Below are 20,805 nucleotides of genomic sequence, written 5' to 3'. Positions count from 1 at the left end.
GCAGACTGAGTTTCAGCGCAGGAACACAGATAAAAGGGGCTTTGCAGGTGGATTCCCCCCGGGAGAGCCGCTCTCACAGCTGGGCTTCCCGGCTCTAGTCTCCAGCTGGTCTGGGGGATGGACTGGTCTGCTCCCCTCCCCACCCTTCACCAGGGGATGGGGGGAGCGTGGCATCAGAGCCAAGGTCCCCAGCGGACTTTCCTGCCTCTCCATTCCAGTGTGACAATGTGACAGCCCCACACTTCCATGCTATGTGGGGGACTCCAAGCATAAACGAAAGCAGTTTCCTCTAGATCAGAAATTCCTCCTAGGTGCCCCCAACCTGAGGTAACTGGCCAGGCTGGGAAGCTCCAGGGCGCTCTATCTGCTGAGTAATTAACCCAGGGCCTCGGTGTACCCGCCCCACTGGCCGGACCCCAGAGTCTAGCCCTGCTGGTGGTGTGATTCTTGCCACAACACACCCCCACTGGTGGGTTTTTGAGATATGAGGCATTTTACAGGGGTTGACTCAGCTCTGGGAACAGACGTTATGGCCCAGGGCACAGCTCGTCGGGCCCAGTGACAAGAGTAAGGCCACTGGCACTGTTACAGTCGCCCGCTGCCTTGTTCCTCCCCTGCCATCCTCACCGCCCTGCACGCGCCCCCCCAGCTTTAGCTGATTGTAAGGAACATCCTAGGTCGGAGTTCCCATCGTGGCTCAGTGGTTAAGGAACCAGACTAGCATCTACGAGGATGCGGGTTTGATCCCTGGCCTTGCTCAGTGGGTTAAGGATCCAGCGTTGCTGTGAGCTGTGGTGGAGGTCGAAGGTGCGGCTCGGATCTGGCATGGCTGTGGCTCTGGTGGAGGCCGGCAGCTGTAGCTCCAGTTGGACCCCTAGCCTGGGAACCTCCATACGCCGCAGGTGCGGCCCTAAAAGACGAAAAAAAAAAAATGTCGTAATGAGTCGTAGGTAATCAGTAATTGGTTGATTGTGTCCAAAGAGACCGTGAAAAGGAAGTTTTTTGGCAGTTTTAACCGAATTCAACCTGACCCATTCCTTGAGCTCCCGTGTTCTGCTGCTTAAATAAGACATGGACAAGTGTCCTGAACACCAGGTCTTGTGCGTGGCCTCTCAAGGTCACAGGCATGCTGCTTTCCCCCCGGGAGGTGGTGATTTTGCGAAGGTCCACGGGTGGCTGGACCAGATTCCACGAGTGCGCGTGCATTTCAGCTGAGAGAATGACGTGATGCCTTCCAGGTTCCCGTGTGAGTAAACCCCGGGGGAGGGGGGTTTAGCCATGAAAAGAATGAATTGCCAGATGAGCTGCTTCTTGGGACAGTCAGCCCTGTCCTCTCTCCATCATCAACACCTACATGCAGACGAGCGTGGGTTTCTCCCCGCCGGCAGGAAGGGCCCCACACCCCGCTGGGGGGGCCCCCCGCTGGCCTGCGTTACCCTGTCTGTGAAAGGGGAATCAGGTTCGGGGCCTTTCGCCCATCGCCGAATTAGCTTGCATTTGACCCCGAAGGGACCATTGCTGTCGAAGTGATTGCTGCTGCTCCTTTTTTCCAGTTCATGTTCCACCACCTGACGTCATAAGTAGGTCAAAGCAAACAAAATTGAGGTTTTAGGTCAAAAATGACCAAGTAACGGACCTTGCCTGTGGGTTAGCCTTGTGTGCATGTGTGGGATCTGGAGTTATAAAAGTGCTTCCTCCTCCTGGAGTTCCCGCTGTGGCACAGTGCGATCGGCAGCGGTGTCTCTGGAGCCCTGGGATGCAGGTTCAATCCCCGGCCCCGCACAGGGAGTTGAGAATCCAGTGCTGCTGCAGCCGATCTGATCCCTGGCCCAGGAACTCCATAGGCCGGGCGGCAGGCAAAAAAAAATCTTTCTCCCCCAGAAGAAATGTTACTTAACTTTCCCAAGAGAGTGAACACCACGGCTCTCAGAGCCCTTACTTTGGTTGTAGTAGTATGAGCATCCTTCTGAGGGAACACGGCACTGCTCTGCCGTTCACACCCTCCTAACGACGGGGAGTGGGGCGCTCTCACCCTGCCTAACGATGGGGAGTGGGGTGCTCTCAGCCCTCCTAACGACAGGGAGTGGGGCGCTGGCACCCCTCCTAACGACGGGGAGTGGGGCGCTGGCACCCCTCCTAAGGACGGGGAGTAGGTGGGGCTGGGGACCCCGAAAGTCAGGCATCTCAATGCCTGCCCTGGGAATGGCTTCCAAGCCTCGGTCCAGCGCACTGCCCAGCTTCCCCAAGCTTCTCACTGCACCTTGGAAGCGCGAGGGCCAGGCACAGACCCTGCTGCCTTCTCGAGCCACCAGCCAGGGCACTGCAGCTGCAGTACTCAGCCTCTTCCTTGTATGAGAGGCCTCGGAGCCGCCTTCCCCCCCCCCCCACCCCCTGGACTCGCCGTTTCCTCTACAGCCCCTGACCCTGTGCCTTGCTCTTGCAGGAGGGATTTTAAGGAAAGGCGCGAAGCTCTTCTTCCGCCGGCGGCATCAGCAGAAAGACCCCGGCCTGAGCCAGTCTCACAACGACCTCGTGTTCCTGCAGCAGCCTGAGGGGGGGCGGAGGAAGGGGGCGACGCTCGCCCGGATCCTGAACAGGAAACTGCTCTCCAGGCACCGGGGCCAGAGCACCGTGAACGGGGCGCCTGAGGACCCAGGCCCGTAGGCGGCGGCGCCCCCTTCCCTGCAATGCTGCAGACGGGACCCACCAGGAGCACCTGCCAGGATGCCGCCAGAGGGCCAGCCAGCTGTCGGACCGACGGACAGACGGACGGACAGCCGCCCTGTCTAGCTGGATAGTTTCCAACAATTTTCCCTCTTTTAAAGGGAAAAAAAAAAAAAAAATCTGAGCCTCCAGCTGGGAGGTTGTCCCCAGGGAGACCGACAGAGCCCAGTGTGCCACCAGGAGCCACGAGAGCTGAGGGCTCCATGGCGTGGGCTGTGCTCACATCTAAGGGTCCAGGTCAAACAGGTGAAGGATATTTACAGTGTGAACTCCAGAGGCTCACATCGGGGCTGGGGGCCGGCAGGTCCTGCACGCTCCAACAGGTGTCACTTTGCGTCCATGCCTGGACCGCGTCCCAAAGAGTGGTCACTGTGGACGGAATGGACGGGTCAGCTCTCCTCACTGGCCGCTCAGAATAGAAAGTGCAGCCAGCCCTGAGGACTGAGAGGCGGGACAGAAGCAGGGTTTTTGGTAAACAGAGAAATGACAAGATAGGAGTGAAAACACTACGACCAATGTAGGAAGACATTGGCCTTTGATAGTAGCCATATAACTTGAAAAATTATGCAACTGCTGAATATATCCTATGCACATCCTCTGCCCGACACCTTTCCAGGTTTCCTTTGAGCCTCTTTGCAAGTGGGAGATATATCAATTCTTATGTGGTTTTCACATGTGTCTCTATGGCGTCTGAAGCTCTAAGAAGGCCACCAGGCCGTCACCACGTGGGAAGCCTTCCTCCCCGTCGGGCACCCTTGCTGACCAGAGTGGCCCAGGCCGCTCAGATGACATTAGGAGCAATAAGTCACAGCTAGTGCCACACTGTAAACACACATGCATGGTTCGTCTTTGGTGCAAGCTTGGTTTGCCCAATGTTGCTGGTAGGTGGCTCAAACCAAGTGCTGTGCAGAGGGCACAAGAGGACATTGTGTGTGTCTCAGGTGTGAGTCTTCGGGTGGCAGTTTAGCAACAAATGAGCCAAACCTGCATCAGAGGTTCGTTTTACAGGCTCTCCTGAGTTCTGCTGTCCTCTGGCTAGCCCCTCGTAGGCGCCCCCGCTCCTTGAGGTCCTGCAGGAAGACCAGTGGGCCTGGCACGCGTCCCCAAGCGCTTCCAAACCCCTTTCCTCGTCAGTGTGCCCGCCGGGGCTTTTCACATCATCCCCTCCTTCTGCAGGAGTCGCTTTAAGACACATGCCTGTTAAAGAGCCCTTGTCATCGGGGTGAGAGGTTGTGCATTAGAGGCATTTTCCTCCAGTAAGATTGAATGGCCGTTAGGAAAATTTGGCTTCTGTCACGGATGTGAAATTGGATGAGTTCCTTTGTGTAGGTGCTTTTGTTAATCCTTACAAATGTACTTCAGGGGAAACAGAGCCAAGGTGGGGCAAAAACCTTTACTAAAAATCAAAATCATGGAGATTTTTTCATTTCCTTTTTTTTTTTTTTTTTGAGAGATTAGAAAACTACATTAAAAACTTTAAAATGCACACTTAAAAATTCTTGGTGTTCCCACTGTGGGCACAGTGGGTTAAGGATCTGGTGTGGCTGTGGCTGTGGCACAGGTCAGTTCTGGCTTGGATTCAGTCCCTGGCCCTGGGAACTTCATATGCCGCGGGAGCAGGCAAAAAAGAAAAAGAAATAAAAATTCTTAGGTGTCCCACAATTTATCGAGTGACGGTAAAGTGACTTTTCCACCACACTTGCTTTTAAAGCATGTATTCCAATTGCACTCTCTGTAAGCCAGCGTCTGGTGTTACAAAATATAATATGTTCATACCAGGGTAGGCCCCACAGGCTAGTAATCACCACTCGTCTTTGTGGAACCCATGGACCTGTTAACGGTCTGTCTGACTCAAAGGAGTTCTGTTCTCTCTCACGTGGTTGGCAGAACCTATGGCATTCCAGGAGTAATTCTCAGAGGGTATGGTGTGTCAGAATGTCAGGCACTGATCAGAAGCTGTTGGTGCAATTTTTTGTTTGATTTTGAAAATCCACATGCACTCGATTTATTCAAGTGTGAAGGTGTCAGTTTTATTTTTTATTTTTTGCTTTTTAGGGCCGCACCTGTGGCAGATGGAGGTTCCCAGGCTAGGGATTGGAATCAGAGCTACAGCTGCTGGCCTGCACCACAGCCACAGCCACCCAGGATCCAAGCCTCGTCTGTGACCTACACCACAGCTCACGGCAACGCCAGATCCTTAACCCACGGATCGAGGCCAGGGGTCGAACCTGCATCCTCCTGGATACTAGTTGGGCTCTTTACCCCTGAGCCACAGTGGGAACTCCAGGTGTCAGTTTTGGATTCAACTTTCTCGACCTACCAAAAGTCTCAGCCACTCCCATTCCTGATGGGCCCCCTGAGCGTTCTGGTCACTGTTCAGTCCCTTCTTCCTGGGCTCAGCTTTCTCGGCCTCCTCGTGACTTGGAAGCTGTTCAGGGTCCCCGGAAGCGCCAGGTGGGCCGTGCGTGCGTCGCACGGGGATTCACAGGAGGGGAGCGTTTGCTGGGAGACCCCGTTCCTGGCATCTGGCGGATGGAGGCCTCACCCTCTAGGCACACACACAGTCTCCATCAAATGGCTTTTTCTGAAGGGAGAGGACACTAATGCGGCAGCGGATAGGAGGGAACCGAGCCGAGGGCAGGGGCAGGGTAAACCCTGAGGACGTGGGCTCTGTCAATACTGGGAATGTGTCTTTTCCAGGTTTGGTTTTCCCTGGCGTAGGATACGTAGGTTAAAGGAGATGCCCTGGAGGCTAAACACCAAATGCAAACCCACGACCCTGTAACCCCCTCCCTTTCCCGTGTACCTGGTCCACAGGCTGGAGTGGTTTGCGCGCCTTTTGCTTGGGTTGTCCTGATGAAATTTTTGCAGAGCGGTGTTTTTCAAAGCGAGTTTTCGTGAACACTGATGTTGGTGTGTGTCTGTGTGTCTGGAGCCAGCTGCTCACGCGGGTTTTAATGAGCTGGCGACACTTCTGGTTGATTCGTTTAAGGAGGAGCCTGTGCTCTTTGTGGAGAAGAAACAGACTGACACGTGTGTGTGCGTTTTCACGGAGCGTTAACAGAAGTACGCATCTCATCGTTCCCGCCGAAAACCTGCCGTGAAGAAGGTGGTTTAGACGGAGCACTTTATTTCAGTCCGGTCTCAAGTTCAAGTTCAAAAGGGGGCCCTGGATTCCCATAGATCATAGCAGGCCCATCGCTGTCAACCAGTCACAAGTTGGGCGCCGGTCCAGATTTTTGGCTGGTTTTACTGGCCACATCTGCAGAAGAAAGTTGCAAGTTTTCTTCTTGGGCGGAAAAGGCGAGATTCATTTTTGCTGCTGTCACTCAATTCGAATGTTTTCTGAGTAACGGTCTCACGGCTCTCGGCCTTAAAACCTAAGAACCCAAGTTGGTGGAGGTCGTGGATCAGACCATCTAACTCTGATCAGATGAAAAGCCCGTCTCAGCGCCTGCCTGGACCCTGAGGCCCGGCCCCGCCCCCCTCGCCCCAAACCCGCCAGGGCCTGACGACCAAAGCTAGCAGCTCGGGGACAGCCGTGCTGCTCAACCCTGTGAAGTAGACTCAGGTGACACCTCTGGCTCCTTTTTCTAGCATCTCTACTTTCCGGATGAGGAGACACTCGAAATACAATAAACTGCCCAGTTCACTGAGCTTCCAGCTGGCCAGTGATGGGCCATTTATAATTCAGGCGTGTAGAGTTTTCTCCCTACATGTTATATCAAAGCTACATTTTTTTTTTTAAAGGAGAAAATAAAAGGGGTTGGAGAGGTCTAGCTTGATGACCAAGTGTGATGAGTTTCCATGACAGTGACTGCACCCCTGGGGCCACCACGGGGTCACGGGGGAAGATGTGGCTGGACCACCAAGGCCTTCGAAGGAAATAAACATATGCACACACAACGCTAAGCGCTGAGTTGTTCTTGCTGAGTCCTGTGCTGTCCCCAGTAACCCGGGGCCCTGCTGAGGGTCTCGGAACCATGGTCTTCCTTCATCAGGTGCCCCATTGGGCGCTGGGCACGGCCACGTGGTCACTGGCGGAGGGAAGAGCCGTCACTACATCTCCTTCTGCGGTTTTAAATCTCTCGGCACCTGCTTTGGGCCTGGGACTAAAACCATTTACTGGGACATCCACATGTCCAGTCCCTTTTGGGTGCTCGTGAACGGGAGGTGCTACCCAGGCAGGCTCGGCTGGGCCGGGGCCACCAGCGGCCTTGTGACCTGGGGGGTGAAGCCTCCACCCATTGCGGACTGCCCGAGGGTGGGTGCGCAGTGGGCCTCTGCACGGGGTCAGAGGGGCAGATTCTAGGCGGGGCTGCGGGAGGGCTGGCATCCGAGCTGGCCCTGGGACCCTGGGCGGGAGCGGGGCAGGAGTCTGCAGGGACACACAGGCTGTCCCTGCAGGACCACATCCTCCTGTCTCCTTCCATTTCACCCCCCTGCTCTGCCCAAGCTCTGGGGCACATAGAAAACCAGAACCTGCCCAGCTCCTCCCCTCCCCCACCCCAGCCCCCAGCGGTCCTGACCCTGCCCGTCCTTTCGAGTGTGGTGGGGTCACTCTGGGGCCAAGACTGACCCCAGCCTTGCATTTCAGAGGAAGTGTCACCCTGTGCAAAGCCCCACGTTAGCGTGGCTTGGATTCCGGATTCTTTGCTCTGGACCTGGCAGGTGGTGGCCCCTCCTCTGATTTGGGATTCAAGGGTCCGGGGCCTGGGATCGAACTGCTTCCTGTGAGACCGGCGTCCACTCTGGGCTGGCACTCTGGTTGGCCAGCTCTCCTAAGCCGATCTCCTGCTGGTCCCTGCAGGAGCAGCTGTGTTCTTGCCATCCCGCTGGTCCCTGCAGGAGCAGCTGTGTTCTTGCCATCCCGCCTACACACCAGACAGGTATCCACCAAAGCCACCTCGGTCACTCTGGAACGCACACCCCTGGCCCCCAGCACACACCCCCTCCCTATTCCTACGATGAACCGCGCACAAGCCCTGCCTCATCCATGAAGTGCTCGGTGGCCCAGGATGCCCCAGGGCACTTCCATGGGCAGCCTTCAGGCCCTGTCACTTGACCCCACCTCCCTCTCTCCTAGACTTGCACCCCGCCAAGAACGTAGGTGCCCGAATCACCTGGGTTTGGGATGCTGCCCGCTCAGAGCATGTGGACATCTGATGACAGCTTTGAATAAGCTCACGGGGGATGTCTGCTTATGCCCACCTTACCTGACTCATCGCGGCCCAGGGTCAGGGGACAGCGCCAGAGGCGGAGAGGATGCATGTGTCAAAACCAGCTGCTTTTGACCTTGGCCACTCCCTGCACGCTCAGGGGCTGGTGTACAGAAATGGCAGCCCACTCATCAGAGGGCTGGACACCAGGATGGATGACCTGGCGCAGAGCCTGCCTTCAAAAGAAAGCTGCCAGGCCAGACTTTCTTCCACGGTGAGCCAGAAGCATGGACTTCCACAGCTGTCCACCGCTCTCCCAGCCCTGAGCCAGGATGGCCCATGATGCAAGTTCCAGCCGGGCTGCACCCATGCCAGGCATTCCAAACTCTTGGTTAGAGTGCTGTCACCAATATTCACTTACTTCATTACCATTATTAATATTTTGCTTTTATTTTTATTTTTTGCCTTTTAAGGCTGCACCTGCAGCATATGGGACTTCCTGGGCTAGGGGTTAAATCAGAGCTGCAGTTGCCAGCTTAAACCACAGCCACAGCAACTCAGGATCCCAGCTGCATCTGCGACCTACACCACAGCTCACGGCATCACCAGATCCTTAAGCCACGGGGCAAGGCCAGGGATTGAATCCGCCTCCTCTTGGATACTAGTTGGGTTCTTAACTCACTGAGCCACAACGGGAGCTCCAGCAAAGGCGTTTTATATTTAAGTGGACAGAAAGCCAGAGCCGAGAAAATGTGTCAGCTCTGCATGTGCTGGGAAGTGCACGTGTCAGGCAGACCAGTGTCAAGGCTGCGAGCATCACCCCCGGCCTGGGGCCACAGGGCTAGTGATTACGTCCTGACCTCACAGCCAGTCTCTGTGTAGGAAGGAAAATCCACCGACAGTCGTGGAAGCTCTTCTCTGTTTATTTAGGTCTCCCAACTTATTTTCAAAATTTTCACATCTACAGAATGTCCCACAGACCCTTCACCTGGTGTCGTCCGTTTAGCCACCTCTGCTCTATCTAATGTCTGATTGATCGGTGGCTCAATTATTGTTTGAGGACATCATGCTTCACCCTAAATTCTTCAGAAGACATTTTTCTAAGAACTCAGGCATCTTTGTGTCATATTTCACCCCAATTATCATTATCCCAATTTCAATTAGGAAACTGAACACTGATGCAGCACTATTATCTGGTATCACAGTCCCCAGCTGCTTCCACGACATCCTTGGTAGGTGGGGGTTTTGGGTGTGTTTTCTGCCTGGAGTTCAGGAGGCAGTGAGAATTTGACACTTTTAAGCAAAAAACCCAAAATAAAACCACTTTTTCCTTAAATGTTAGAATTTTGGATATAGGTCTGTCTTAACAGGAGTTATTTCCGGCCCTCATAGATGGAATGAGTATATTGAACAGGCTGAGAAGAGACCTTTGGGAATGCAGTCCCCTCTGGCGCTGACCTGTCCCCCTTTTCTATAAATGACCAGCTTAGTCTGCACAGACCGGAGACCCGCCTCTGAGCGCGAGAACTGCCTGTCATGTTACTAGTGGGGCGGGTGTGCGGGTAGGGGAGCCCAGCAGTGGTCGTGGCCAGTTTGGGGCTCCTGGGAGTTGGCGTGCATTAGGGCAATGACCTAAGTGATGGGGGTGCCAGCGGAGGACCTGAGAATGTGTCCCAGGCTGAGGGAAGCAGTGCCCATCCCAGACCGCATTCCCGGACAGAAGGTGGGGCTTTCACCGCGGGGCGGGGCACAGCAGGGCGGGGGTGAGGGCGCCAGCAAGGTGACCACCTCTGAGCCCCACCAGATCGCACCGGCAGCACCACACACTGGGCAAGCCTCCTGCCCACTGCCTGTGCCCTTCCCTGCGGATGGGTGCTTGGTGCTTATGACCAAGCTCACAGATCAATTCATACATGTGAGTCTGGCTGCAGGAAAGTCCCTGCCGGTGGGACGGCTGAGCCAGAGGTCACGTGCATCTGGACTGTCTATGGATATTGACAAATGGCCAGGATACAGGCGTGCTAATTAATCCTCCCACCTGGAAAGGGGAAACCACTTGTTTCTTTTAAACTTTAAAAAATCTCTGCTGCTAGGAGTTCCCGTTGTGGCTCAGCAGAAACGAATCTGTCTAGTGTTCATGAGGACGTGGGTTCCATCCCTGGCCTCGCTGAGCAGGTTAACCATCCGGCATGGCTGTGGTGGAGGCTGGCTGCTGTAGCTCCAATCCAACCCCTAGCCTGGGAACCTCCATGTGCCATGGGTGCAGCCCTAAAAAGACGAAATAAACAGTAGATAAAAATGATCTCGTGGCAATTTTGCTTTTTCTCTTATTACAGTACAGTGATTAGCGTCTTCTATGTTTAAAAGGCGTCGCACGTTCTCGTCTGTGAACTGTCCGTCGACTGTTCATTTTCTACGGCGTTATTTATCTTTTCTTTTATGGCTGCACCCCCGGCACATGCAAGTTCCAGGGGCCAGGGAGCCACAGTTACAACCTACTCAGCAGGTGTGGCAACACCAGATCCTTTAACCCACTGCACGGGGCTGGGGATGGAACCTCTGCCTCCCCAGAAAATGAGCTGCTGCAGGTGGATTCTTAACCCACAGTGGAAACTCCTTTGCATCTTTTTCTTGTTGGTTCTTAAGAGCTTTACACAAGCAAGAGGAGAAACCCTTTCTAATATCAATTTCAAATCATTTCTCTCCGTTCATTCCCTCTCTTTGACTTTATTATTACATATTTTTCTTTGGGGGCCACCCTGTGGCATATGGAGTTCCCAGGCCAGGGATCCCAGCCACAGCTGCAGCAATGCTAGATCCTTAACCCACCGGGCCCCGTGGGGAATCGAACCTGTGTCCCAGAGCTCCCAAGACACCACAGACCCCTTTGTGCCACAGAGACTTATACCTCTTCGACTTGATTAATGAGGGTTTCTGCCAGGTAGAAATGAATGACAGTACATCTGAGAATCCTGTCCTGGCCTAGATAAATGACCCTCTGGTCCCTCTACTTCTAAGACTTTCTGATCCTCCTGTCCACTGGATGGTGGGGGCGTCAAGAGGCCAAGCTTGGGAGGGAGGCAGAGCCAGGGAGCAGTCTGCCTGTGAACCTTCCACCCAGCAGTGCGGCGGGGTAGTGGTTAAAGGGCGGATTTCAAGGACTCACTTGGCCTGGCCTCTGTCGCCAGAGCGCTGCTGGCCTCCCTCTCCTTCACGCGCCTAGGGGCTGAGCAAGGGTTTCTAAGCATTTACTGAGTGCACAGGAAAATGACCAGGGATTGCAGCAACTCTGGGCTAAATGCAGAACTCATTATGATTGGGCAGCAAATCTTAGGCCCGTTTTAAAGAAAAAATTCGACTTCCTCTCCCACCTAATCCCCCAAAGGCTCGGAGCGGCCATCAGAAGAAAGGGGTGCTTGTGCGAGCTGCCAGCGCGAAGCTGTCGGGGGTCGCGGTACCAGCCTGCGCCACCAGGGAAGGGGCCGCGCGTGGCCGCCAGACGCTCCCTACCGTCCCGGGGAAAGGGCAGCCGGAACCCGCCCCGCTTTTCCCGGCCGATCCGGATCCAGCCACCCGCTCACCCCGCCTGCGCCCTGTCACAGTCCTGTCTACACCACCCTCGCTCCCCCTCGTCCACGCGGTCCTCAATCCCACTGCCCCGTCTACCCCAGAAGCTCCCGTTCCACTGGTCTGTGCCACCTTCTCCGTCCACACGACCCGCGCGCCCTGCCGCTCCCTGGTCCACGCCGCCCGCTCCACCGTTTCCGTTCTGGTCCACACGTCCAGCTTCCGCGCCCAGGCCTCCCGCTCCCCGGCTCTCGCGTCCACGCCGCGCTCTCGCGTCCACGCAGCCCTGCCGCCCGCTCCAGGTGCAAGCCGCCGGCTCCCCCGCTCCCGCGTCCACGCAGCCCGCGCCCCCGGAGGACTACAACTCCCACAATGCCCCGCCGCCGCCCCCCGGCTTCCGGTGCTGCGCAGTTTCCGGAGCGGATCGCAACCCGGAGTCCGGATCCGATCCCGCTCTGCACATTCCAAAGGCAGGTAAAGCCCGGGCCCCGCGCCCGCCGCCCGCCCCCGCGCGCGCCGCCCCGGCCCGGCCCGGCCCGCCGCCCCCGCGCGCCCCCGCCCGGCCCGCCGCCCCCGGCCCCGCCCGGCCCGCCGCCCGCCCCGGTCCAGCCGCCATGCCGCCTGTTCTTTGTTACATTCGCCGGCTGCGGGCACCGTGGGCGATCGGAGTCAAAACCCGGCTGGATTTCCCGGAGCCGCTCCGGGATCGCCCTGCGCGCCGCCAGCCCGCCCGCCGCCGGCCCCGCCGCGGGCCTCGCCGCCCATCGCCCCCCAGCCGGCCTGCTCCGGGCGCGGGGCCGGGGCCGCGCTCGCCCGTGGGCGCGGCGCGGGGGCTCCTCCGCCCCCGGCCCCCGGCCCGCGGTCCCGCCCCCGGGCGCCCTCGTCGCCGACGGTCCCTCGTGATGTCACTGTCCCCGTCCTGGGCCCAGCCCCCGGGGGCGCACGGGGAGGGTCCCTGGACCCTGGCTCCTGCGATTGGAAAAGCAGACCCCTGGATTCGGGCGATGGGGTTGCCAAGGCCCCCACATCATCCCGTTTGCGTAAACCCGGGGGTGGTAGAGGCAAGGTAGCGAAATCCGTGGACCTGTGACCCAACCAACCCCGCCCTTGAGGTGGGAGGCTGTGTTGGGAAGGGGCGCACCGGCCCCGCCCTGGCGCGGACAGGTGGACCAGCTGGCCACGTGGCCTCTGGCCGGGGGACGGGTGTTCGCGTTAAGGGTCAGCTTTGAGAAGACAGGTGAAAACGCGGAGTGGAGAGAGCGCCCTACCTGACAGTTATGACTATTCTGTGTTTATTAAGCTCTCAGTGTTGTTGAGATCTTTTTCACAAATGCACAGAAGTTGGCCCCTCCCCCACCCGGGGTAGATTAAAATGGTAGAAACAAGTGTGCCATCAGAGACACGTGGAGCAGGGTACGCATTTAAAGCTGTCAACCCACAAAACCCACTTTTGCCTAAGCCACTCTCCAAAAATCTGGACTCACCAGATACATTTGGAGAACCCAGCTTGGTTCCTGGAGGTATTTGTAAGGATGAAAAGTACATGAACAACTGGTTTTGCCAGAAATCTTAAAAGGTAACAATGAGACCTTTCCCTGGAGAGTGCAATTATGTAGACACTTTGTTTTTATAAGTCCGCCTCCCCCACCCCACCCCACACACTGTATTTTGTTTCAAACCTGGACATTTTCACATTTTCCACATTTTCACTGCTCCACTCTGCTTTTCTGGGTTTCACTGACATCCCTGCCTTTTATGGTGAATGGTTGAGAAAGAGAACTGTAGTTTGAATTTTGAAAGCGGAGAAACAATAAGATTTACCCTTTATAAAGTTTCGTTCTCCTGTATCTGTGTTTCATATTTTTGCAGAAGAGTGGCGGACAAAGAGTACAATAATATGGTTGATTTTCTAAGCAGATGGAACAGTTCTTTCTTTCCTAGAGACCAATAAATTAATTTCCAAATCAACCCTGCCCGCAACCCCCATTAGCTTTTCCAGGAATGTGAGAAAGGACCCCCTTAGCTTGGGATTTAAATACCTCTCATAGATCGTATTCTTTCGATACCATCGTCTGTGCGGACAGCCAGGAGAAAAACACGCCTCCCATTCTGCAGGTTTAAGGCTCTGGAGGCAGTTGTTTCGTGCACTTGGGATGTGAGAGGCTGAGACGGTGAGCTGTGACTCAAATGCTGTCTCAGCCTCCGTTCGACACTTGGGAAGCGTGCCTGGCGATACCCATCCAGTTCATCTCACGAGGTTCACGAGTGCGCATGTTCATTGGCCGTCCGCTCAGCAGCTGTCACGTGCCAGGCACTGCAGAGCAAGAGGGAAGCCCCTGCCCGTGGACCGAGGGAGGTAGACAGTGCTTAGAATGCAGAGAAGAAGACCGCAGGAGTTCCCGTCGTGGCTCAGTGGTTAACGAGTCCGACTAGGAACCATGAGGTTGTGGGTTCGATCCCTGGCTTTGCTCAGTGGGTTAAGAACCCGGCGTTGCTGTGAGCTGTGGTGTAGGTTGCAGACGCGGCTCGGATCCCACATTGCTCCGGCGGCCACAGCTCCGATTCGACCCTATCCTGGGAACCTCCATATGTTGCGGGTGCGGCCCTAGGAAAGGCAGAAAGGCAGGAAGGATGGCAGGTGGAGAGGCAGGGATGTGGGTGGCAGGGACCAGGAAGTTCGGTGTGAGCGGGGGACATCTGAACAGAGACCAGGGCTGTGAGGCCCTCAGGGGGGATCTGAAGTGTCACAAGCCAACCAGTGCCAAGTGCAAAGGCCCTGAGCTGGCCACAAGCTTCTGTGGTCAAGTTGGGGCAGCACAGGCTACACTGAATTCAGTTTTCCCTGAGCCAGTGGACACCAGTGGGGGCTTTGGGCAGGGGTGGAGTAGGATCTGTGTCTTTTTAGAGATGACCACCGCCGCAGAGGGGGGAGGGTCCAGGCCCAACAAAGGTCTCCCAGAAACAGGGTGGGGGCGGGGGGACATGAGGTGTTAGGATACAGAGTATTTCTAGAGCGAGGAGGGCCTGGCTGCTGGTCCAGGGGAGGACTGTGCAGCTGACAGGTGTGCGGGTTGGGGGGTGGCCCGGGAATCAGGGCTCCGTGGACCAGCGGCGTCTTCAGACACCCCTTGGGATGGGGAGACCCTTGCCCAGGGCCCATGGTCTGGTCCCCACCTTCCGTAAGTGGCCCCATCCCAAGGAAGGGTCTGCCTGAGAGACCTCAGGCAGGTGGTCCTTGCTAAGTGGGGGTGATCAGGAAACTCTCCCCTCCCCAGCAGCTTGTCTGTGGAGCCGGGTTCCTGCCCCCACATGGGTAAAGAAGAAGAATAGGAACAGAGTGGAATCGAATTCCGCAAGAATGTGAATGGATTGGGGAAATGTCCTCTTTTCCTCCTTGAACCCAGCGCTGTGCCAGGCGGCTGCGTTACCCCGTGTGGGCAGCGTTTTCATTTTGACCAGTGGCGTCCCAACTCGTGGAACCAGAACTCAGACCAGGAGTTCCCATCGTGGCGCAGTGGTTAACGAATCTGACTAGGAACCATGAGGTTGCGGGTTCGGTCCCTGCCCTTGCTCAGTGGGTTCACGATCCGGCGTTGCCATGAGCTGTGGTGTAGGTTGCAGACGCGGCTCGGATCCCGCGTTGCTGTGGCTCTGGCGTAGGCCGGTGGCTACAGCTCCGATTCGACCCCTAGCCTGGGAACCTCCATATGCCGTGGGAGCAGCCCAAGAAATAGCAAAAAGACAAAAAAAAAAAAAAAAAAAAAGACCAGGAGAGATTAGCACAACCTCGGGGTCCTAGGAGATCCAGACTGATTTGGTCTAGAGGCATCGTTTCCAGCGCAGATGTAAAGGCGGGTTTAGCAGCCGCAGTGACGGGAATCGGCGTGGGTGGGGGAGGAGCGTGTCCACCTGCTTGGTGATCGCGGTGGGTATCACCCCCGGTCGTGCTGAGGTTCCAACAGACGTGTGTAGAAGAGCCGCATAAAGGTGTGATCTTACGAAGTTAACATTTATAGTACGCTGGAAATTATGTCCCTTTCAGCTGTTTAAAGCAAGGTGAGCAGTTCCCACTGTCAGCTGAAGAGCTGGAAATAGCATTTTATAAAACACTTTTGTGGGATGGTTGGCAGAGGTCGGTCATACCTGGAACCAGGCGTGGGGAGGGGGTCTCAGGGGCCTGGGTCGACTCCAGCAGGTGATGGCGGGTGCCTGTCGGGTCCAGAGGGAGAGGAGCAGGGAGCCAGCCTGGGTTAGCCCACCTTGGCGGCTTTGGATGGGAGACGGGAGCGCAGAGGGGCCCAGGCAGACCCTGGGGCGGGATGAGAGACCAGGGTTTCTGGAGGGAGGGGCCGTGAGCTGCGGGGTGGGGGGCGGGGTGCTCCAGGGAGCAGCGCTTGGGTCGGGGCCAGTCCCCCATTCGGGGGAGAAGCCAGCCGAGTTCTTCCCCGGACTCGTGCAGCGAGAGGAAGGTCGGGCATCAGGGAGGCGGCCTTAAAGAAAACGCTCCTGTTTGTTTTAAGGAGTAAGCTCTCCTGTAGGCTGGTGTGAATAATCTCGGGGTGTAACTTTGGCAGAGAGAGATGCGGGACTAGGGAGGTGCAGGTGGGTGGGGCTTCCTCGGAGAAGTGGGTGTGACCTGCCGGTGTGGTGCGTGGTGGGCGTGGCCAAGGGGCTTCCGAGAGGAGGGGCCCTTTGGATGAGGTTTTAAGGTTTAGGTAGGAGTTTGACAGATGGAGGGAGAGCATCTAGAGGAGGAAACAAGGGATCGTGGAGGCTGGGAGGCCAGTCGCGGATGATGTGGGTGAGAGGAGCCCTCGGTCGTCATGGAGGAGCAGCTCAGGGTCACCGCGGGGGCCTAGGGGAGGCCTCGGGTCCTGATAAGATCCAAGGAGGCCCAGCTCTGGTCCCCCTCTGGAGTTTCCCAGCAGGCGTGGGGTCCTGTTTCCACCAAGTGATGTGAAATTGAAGCTTGGGCTTCCCAGAGGTGACACCTTTTGTCACCTGGAGGTGCTGGGTGTTACTGGCTCTGCTGGACTTGTGTTTGACATTCAGCACCATCTGCTTCTCCAGCTCAGGCACGGACGTGCTGCAGGTACGGCCAGATACCCTCAGGAAATGGCCCTTCCGCCACGACGCAGCTGGAGGGGAACCTTACGTCACACCCTGCGAGGGGCCTTCCTGGGGTAACGTGGCGGGACTGTCACTCCCGCTGCCTCTCTGGGAGAAGGGACATGCCTGCTGGGGAGGAATGCCCCAGGCCTGTGGCCTTCGGGGAGCTTAAAAACTATACATGCTAAGTAGTTGTAATAAGTTGGCCTTCTATTGTGACCAGAAGCATAAATGCAGTTTTGATGCCACAGTCGTCAAGAGGTTTACAAAATGCCCATTCTGACCAGGCCACTTCGTTCCGTTCCTTGACCCTGTGGTCTCCGTCCCCCTGTCCCTCTGGGTCCCTTCCTCCCACACAGCTGACTCTTCGGGACTTTGTTCTCTGTGGCTTCTCTTTCTTTCCACTCTGCTCCCACCCTTCTGCTGAGAATGAGTATTTTTCACCACCAGTGCGCCCAGGGTGCTTAGTTTTAAAATATCTAGTCTGTCTCACAAAGCCCAGCATTAAGTAAGAATCAGGTCTCTCTCTCTCTCTCTCTCTCTCACACACACACACACACACACACACACACACACACACACACACACACACCCTTTTTCTGTTAAGCCAAAGGATGACTGCCCATTAGAGCTCGAATCAGCCTGAAAAGGTCTATGCCAGCTCAGTTTTTTTTTTTGCTTTTTAGGGCCACTTCTGTGGCATCTGGAAGTTCCCCAGACTAGAGGTTGAATCAGAGCTACAGCTGCCTGCCTACACCACAGCCACAGCAATACCAGATCCCTAACCCACTGAGCGAGGCCAGGGATAGAACCTGCGTCCTCATGGATACCAGTCGGGTTTGGTTCCACTGTGCCACAGCGGGAACTCCTCACTTTCTGTTTTTAAGACGGCATCTGTGGACCGGGCTCTTTTTGCTCAGAAATCCCTCCTAAAGAACCAGATGTGAACCTCAGGAAAACAGGTGTCACCTTTGATGGAACTAAGAGCTTCCAAAAGAGGAAAGAGAAGAAATTATTAAAGAAATAACACAAGAAAATCTGAGGATGGCAGGAGTGCCTGGTTGGAAGGGCCGGCCCGGGCTTGCATCGAGGCCGTGAGACTTCAGGTCCCTGGAGCTAAAACAGATGAAGGGGGGGGCTGCATACAGAAGTTTTGCCTCCTGGAAAGTCATCATTCCTCCGTGGGAGCCCGCGTCCGGCCTTCTGCAGGGGAACGACTGACTGGGTACCAGGCAGGGCAGCTGGCCGGTGAGCTGGGAGTGGAGACGTTTGCAGATATGGCAAGTCCTCTGGAGAGACGCCCTCCAGGCCCCCCTCCAAGGAAGCTGCAGGGAAGTGAGCCCCCCAGCCAAGGAGTTAACCAAGAACATGGAAGTAGCGGGGCTCAGGAGACAAAAGCTCCATACTCACAAGAACAGACAAATTCTGGTCCCAGTGGAGGGAAGGCCTCCTGTGGCCCCTGTCAGACCTGAAGGGCAGTGGGTCAGGAGGGGCCACTCCTGCAGCGCGGGGGAGCCCCCGGGACACCACCACCTGACCCCCGGAACCTGGGGCGAAAGAGAAGCTGCTGTGCATGCGGGAAGATGTAGCAGGGGTACCCTCCCCAACACTGCTGCCACCAGGAGAATCTGCACACGTGCACACAACCACAACACCTCCACGCAAACAGCAGAAACAACACCCCACAGAATTTGCACACAGACAGCACAAGAGCTGCACAAAACAACACAACAGAATTTACACACAAACAGCACAAGACCTGCACAAAACAACAAAATCTGCACACGAACAAGACCGGCACAAAACAGCACACCACAAAATCTACATGCAAACAGCAAGATCTGAACAAACAACACAACACTAAATCTACACACAAGTAGTATAAAACCTACACAAAGCGGCACACAGCAAAATCTATGTAGGAACAACACAATGAGCTACACAGAACACAACAAAATCTACACACCAACAGCAACACAAGACCTGCAACCACACAACAAATCTACAATGTACATAAAACACGACAAAATATAACACAGCAATAAACAAAATTCACACACAAGCACAAACTAAGGAGATATTAGAAATAACCGATTACCTTTAAAAAAACTTATACTAGAAAATAAATATATCCATCATATAGTTTTTTAGGCAAGCAGTTAATATTCTCAGAGCTTTTTTTTTTTTTTTTTGCTTTTCAGGGCCGCACCTGCAGCACATGGAGCTTCCCAGGCTAGGGGTCAAATCTGAGCTGCAGCCACCGGCCTGCAACACCACATTCTTAACCCACTGAGTGAGGCCAGGGATCGAACCTGCATCCTCATGGATATGAGTTGGATTCATTTCTCCCGCGCCATGATGGGAACTCCCCAGACCCATGATTTTATACTCACTGGTCTATCAGAGGGTGTTGGAAGTGGGGCGGGGAGACGTGTGTGTGGAAGCCAGGGGTCCATGCGCACAATCAGAAATAAAACATAACACCCGAAGTTGGGGGACCCAGGGCCCCCAGGATCCGCACGAGGCAGATGTAGCATAAAACCCAGAAGTCGTGCGCGTGTTTGGCCTGGGAGGGGGTGCAAGACGGGGGCGGGTGGGGGGTGATGTGCTGGGTGGGTGCTTGTGGGATCTGAAGCTGCGTGTGTGCTTTATGGCCAATCTCAGGAAGAAGATAAAAATTCTCTTAGGAAAGAAGAAGGAAGTGGCAGAGAAAGGCCTTGTCCTGAGAGGGGGCTTGAGCTGGCTTGGGGCCAGTTTTGACCTTGAGGGCACGGATGGATGTGAGTAGAGCCTGTGGGCCTGGGGGCCTGTCGTCCCCGTGCAGAGGAGGCGAGACCGAACCTGGGGTTGGCAGAGACCGGTTGGGGCCCCTCCCACCCCTGTCTTCTGTGGCCAGGAGCCTGGTACCCCTGGAGGAGCTGGGGTGCAGGCATGCATCTTTGTGGCTGCGGCAGAGGCCCGCTGTTCTGGCTCCATCCTATTTTAAGCTACGGGGACTGGTTTCACGAGCTAACATCAGCCTGCATGTCCTGGGTGGGGTACCAGTGGGTCGAATGAAGGGGCTCTTGGAAATGAGTTGGCAGGCTGTGAAAGGTTGTGTCACGTCCCTGAGCCCTGGGCTAGGCCGGGCCCTCAGACTGGGGTTCTGCCCAGAGGGTGCGTTTATGGGCAGAAACGGTGACAGCGGGGGCTTTAAAAACGGCAGTGCTGCCAGACGGATAGACAGACGGACGGAGGGAGGGAGAGAGGAAGGCAGACCGAGATGGACAAGGTGGCGCTGGTGGCACAGAGGGTAATGGAGGGTCAGGGACCGTCCAGAAGGGAGAGCTCCTGGGCATGGGAGCAGGGAACAGGGCAACCTGTCTGGAGCAGGGCGTCGTGTCGAGCGGGAAATCAGAGAGAGCGGGAGCTTACAGCTAGCTTACAGAATTGTCACCCCAAGTTCATGAGTTTGCACTGCGTCGGTTAATAAGCAATGCAGCGTGATGGCTGTATTATGCCTTTTCTTTGTAACACTGAAAGCTTGCTTTTGAAAAATACATAGGAGTTCCCACTGTGGCATGGGGGTTAAGGGCCTGGGTTGTCTCTGGGCAGTGTGGCGTTGATCCCTGGCTTGGCCCAGTGGGTCGAGGCTCCAACACAGGTCTTAACTTGGCTTGGGTTTGATCCCTGGCCTGGGAACGTCATATGCCATGGGCTCAGACAAAAAAAGAAAAGGAAAGAAAAGAAAAGAAAAATACATACATAGCGAAATGCAATGCAGGGACCGAGCGTTGTAGGATGGAGACCTTTGAGAGCCACCGTGCTTTGAAGTCCTGATGATGAACTCGAACTTCAGAATCGTGCCTCACAGGTGGGAAGGCGGCTCAGAGCAGACAGTGCAGCGCTTCTGTTGAGCAGGTGAGGAAACCGAGCCCAGGGAGAGGAAACAACTCCCTGGAGGTTCTCTCACTCGCAGCTGGGCCCTGGCACCTGTCCTGTCACCGTAGCGCCCGGCCCTTCCCTCCGTCTGTCACATCCAGAGTCTAGCGCCCGGCCCTTCCCTCCATCTGTCACATCCAGAGTCTGTGCTCAGCCGTGATTCTCTAGCACATCAGCCAGCGTGTGCACATGAGTCCAGGAACGGCGGGGCTGAACATGTCAACAGATTCGTATTGCAGGACTTCTCAGGGCCTTTAAAGTGCCATTGCGTATCAAGACCCCAGAATGGGAATCTGAAATGTTTCACAAATGTACTGGTCACAGA

General features: G+C 55.8%; 2 protein-coding genes across 8 annotated transcripts in view; both read left to right on the top strand.

The window, feature by feature from the left end:
• Positions 1-4,358, top strand: part of C2CD2 (C2 calcium dependent domain containing 2) — a 64,878-nt gene extending 60,520 nt beyond the window's left edge. Inside the window, exon 14 of the mRNA XM_003358976.4 lies at positions 2,444-4,358. Coding sequence (XP_003359024.1) covers positions 2,444-2,664 — 221 coding nt within the window. The 3' untranslated portion in view covers positions 2,665-4,358. The remainder of the gene's footprint in view (positions 1-2,443) is intronic.
• PRDM15 (PR/SET domain 15) overlaps positions 11,787-20,805 on the top strand; it is a 67,207-nt gene continuing 58,188 nt past the window's right edge. Inside the window, exon 1 of one of the 7 annotated variants that reach the window (XM_021071017.1) lies at positions 11,787-11,924. In XM_021071017.1, the coding sequence (XP_020926676.1) occupies positions 11,823-11,924 (102 nt within the window). In that variant the 5' untranslated portion in view covers positions 11,787-11,822. The remainder of the gene's footprint in view (positions 11,925-20,805) is intronic. The other 6 variants (XM_021071011.1, XM_021071010.1, XM_021071013.1 and 3 more) reach the window with 6 other exon arrangements.

Source organism: Sus scrofa, chromosome 13, assembly GCF_000003025.6.
Source record: "Sus scrofa isolate TJ Tabasco breed Duroc chromosome 13, Sscrofa11.1, whole genome shotgun sequence".
Classification (NCBI taxonomy): Eukaryota; Metazoa; Chordata; class Mammalia; order Artiodactyla; family Suidae; genus Sus; species Sus scrofa.
The sequence above is the reverse complement of the archived record's forward strand: the minus strand, read 5'-3'. Positions and strand labels throughout refer to the sequence as shown.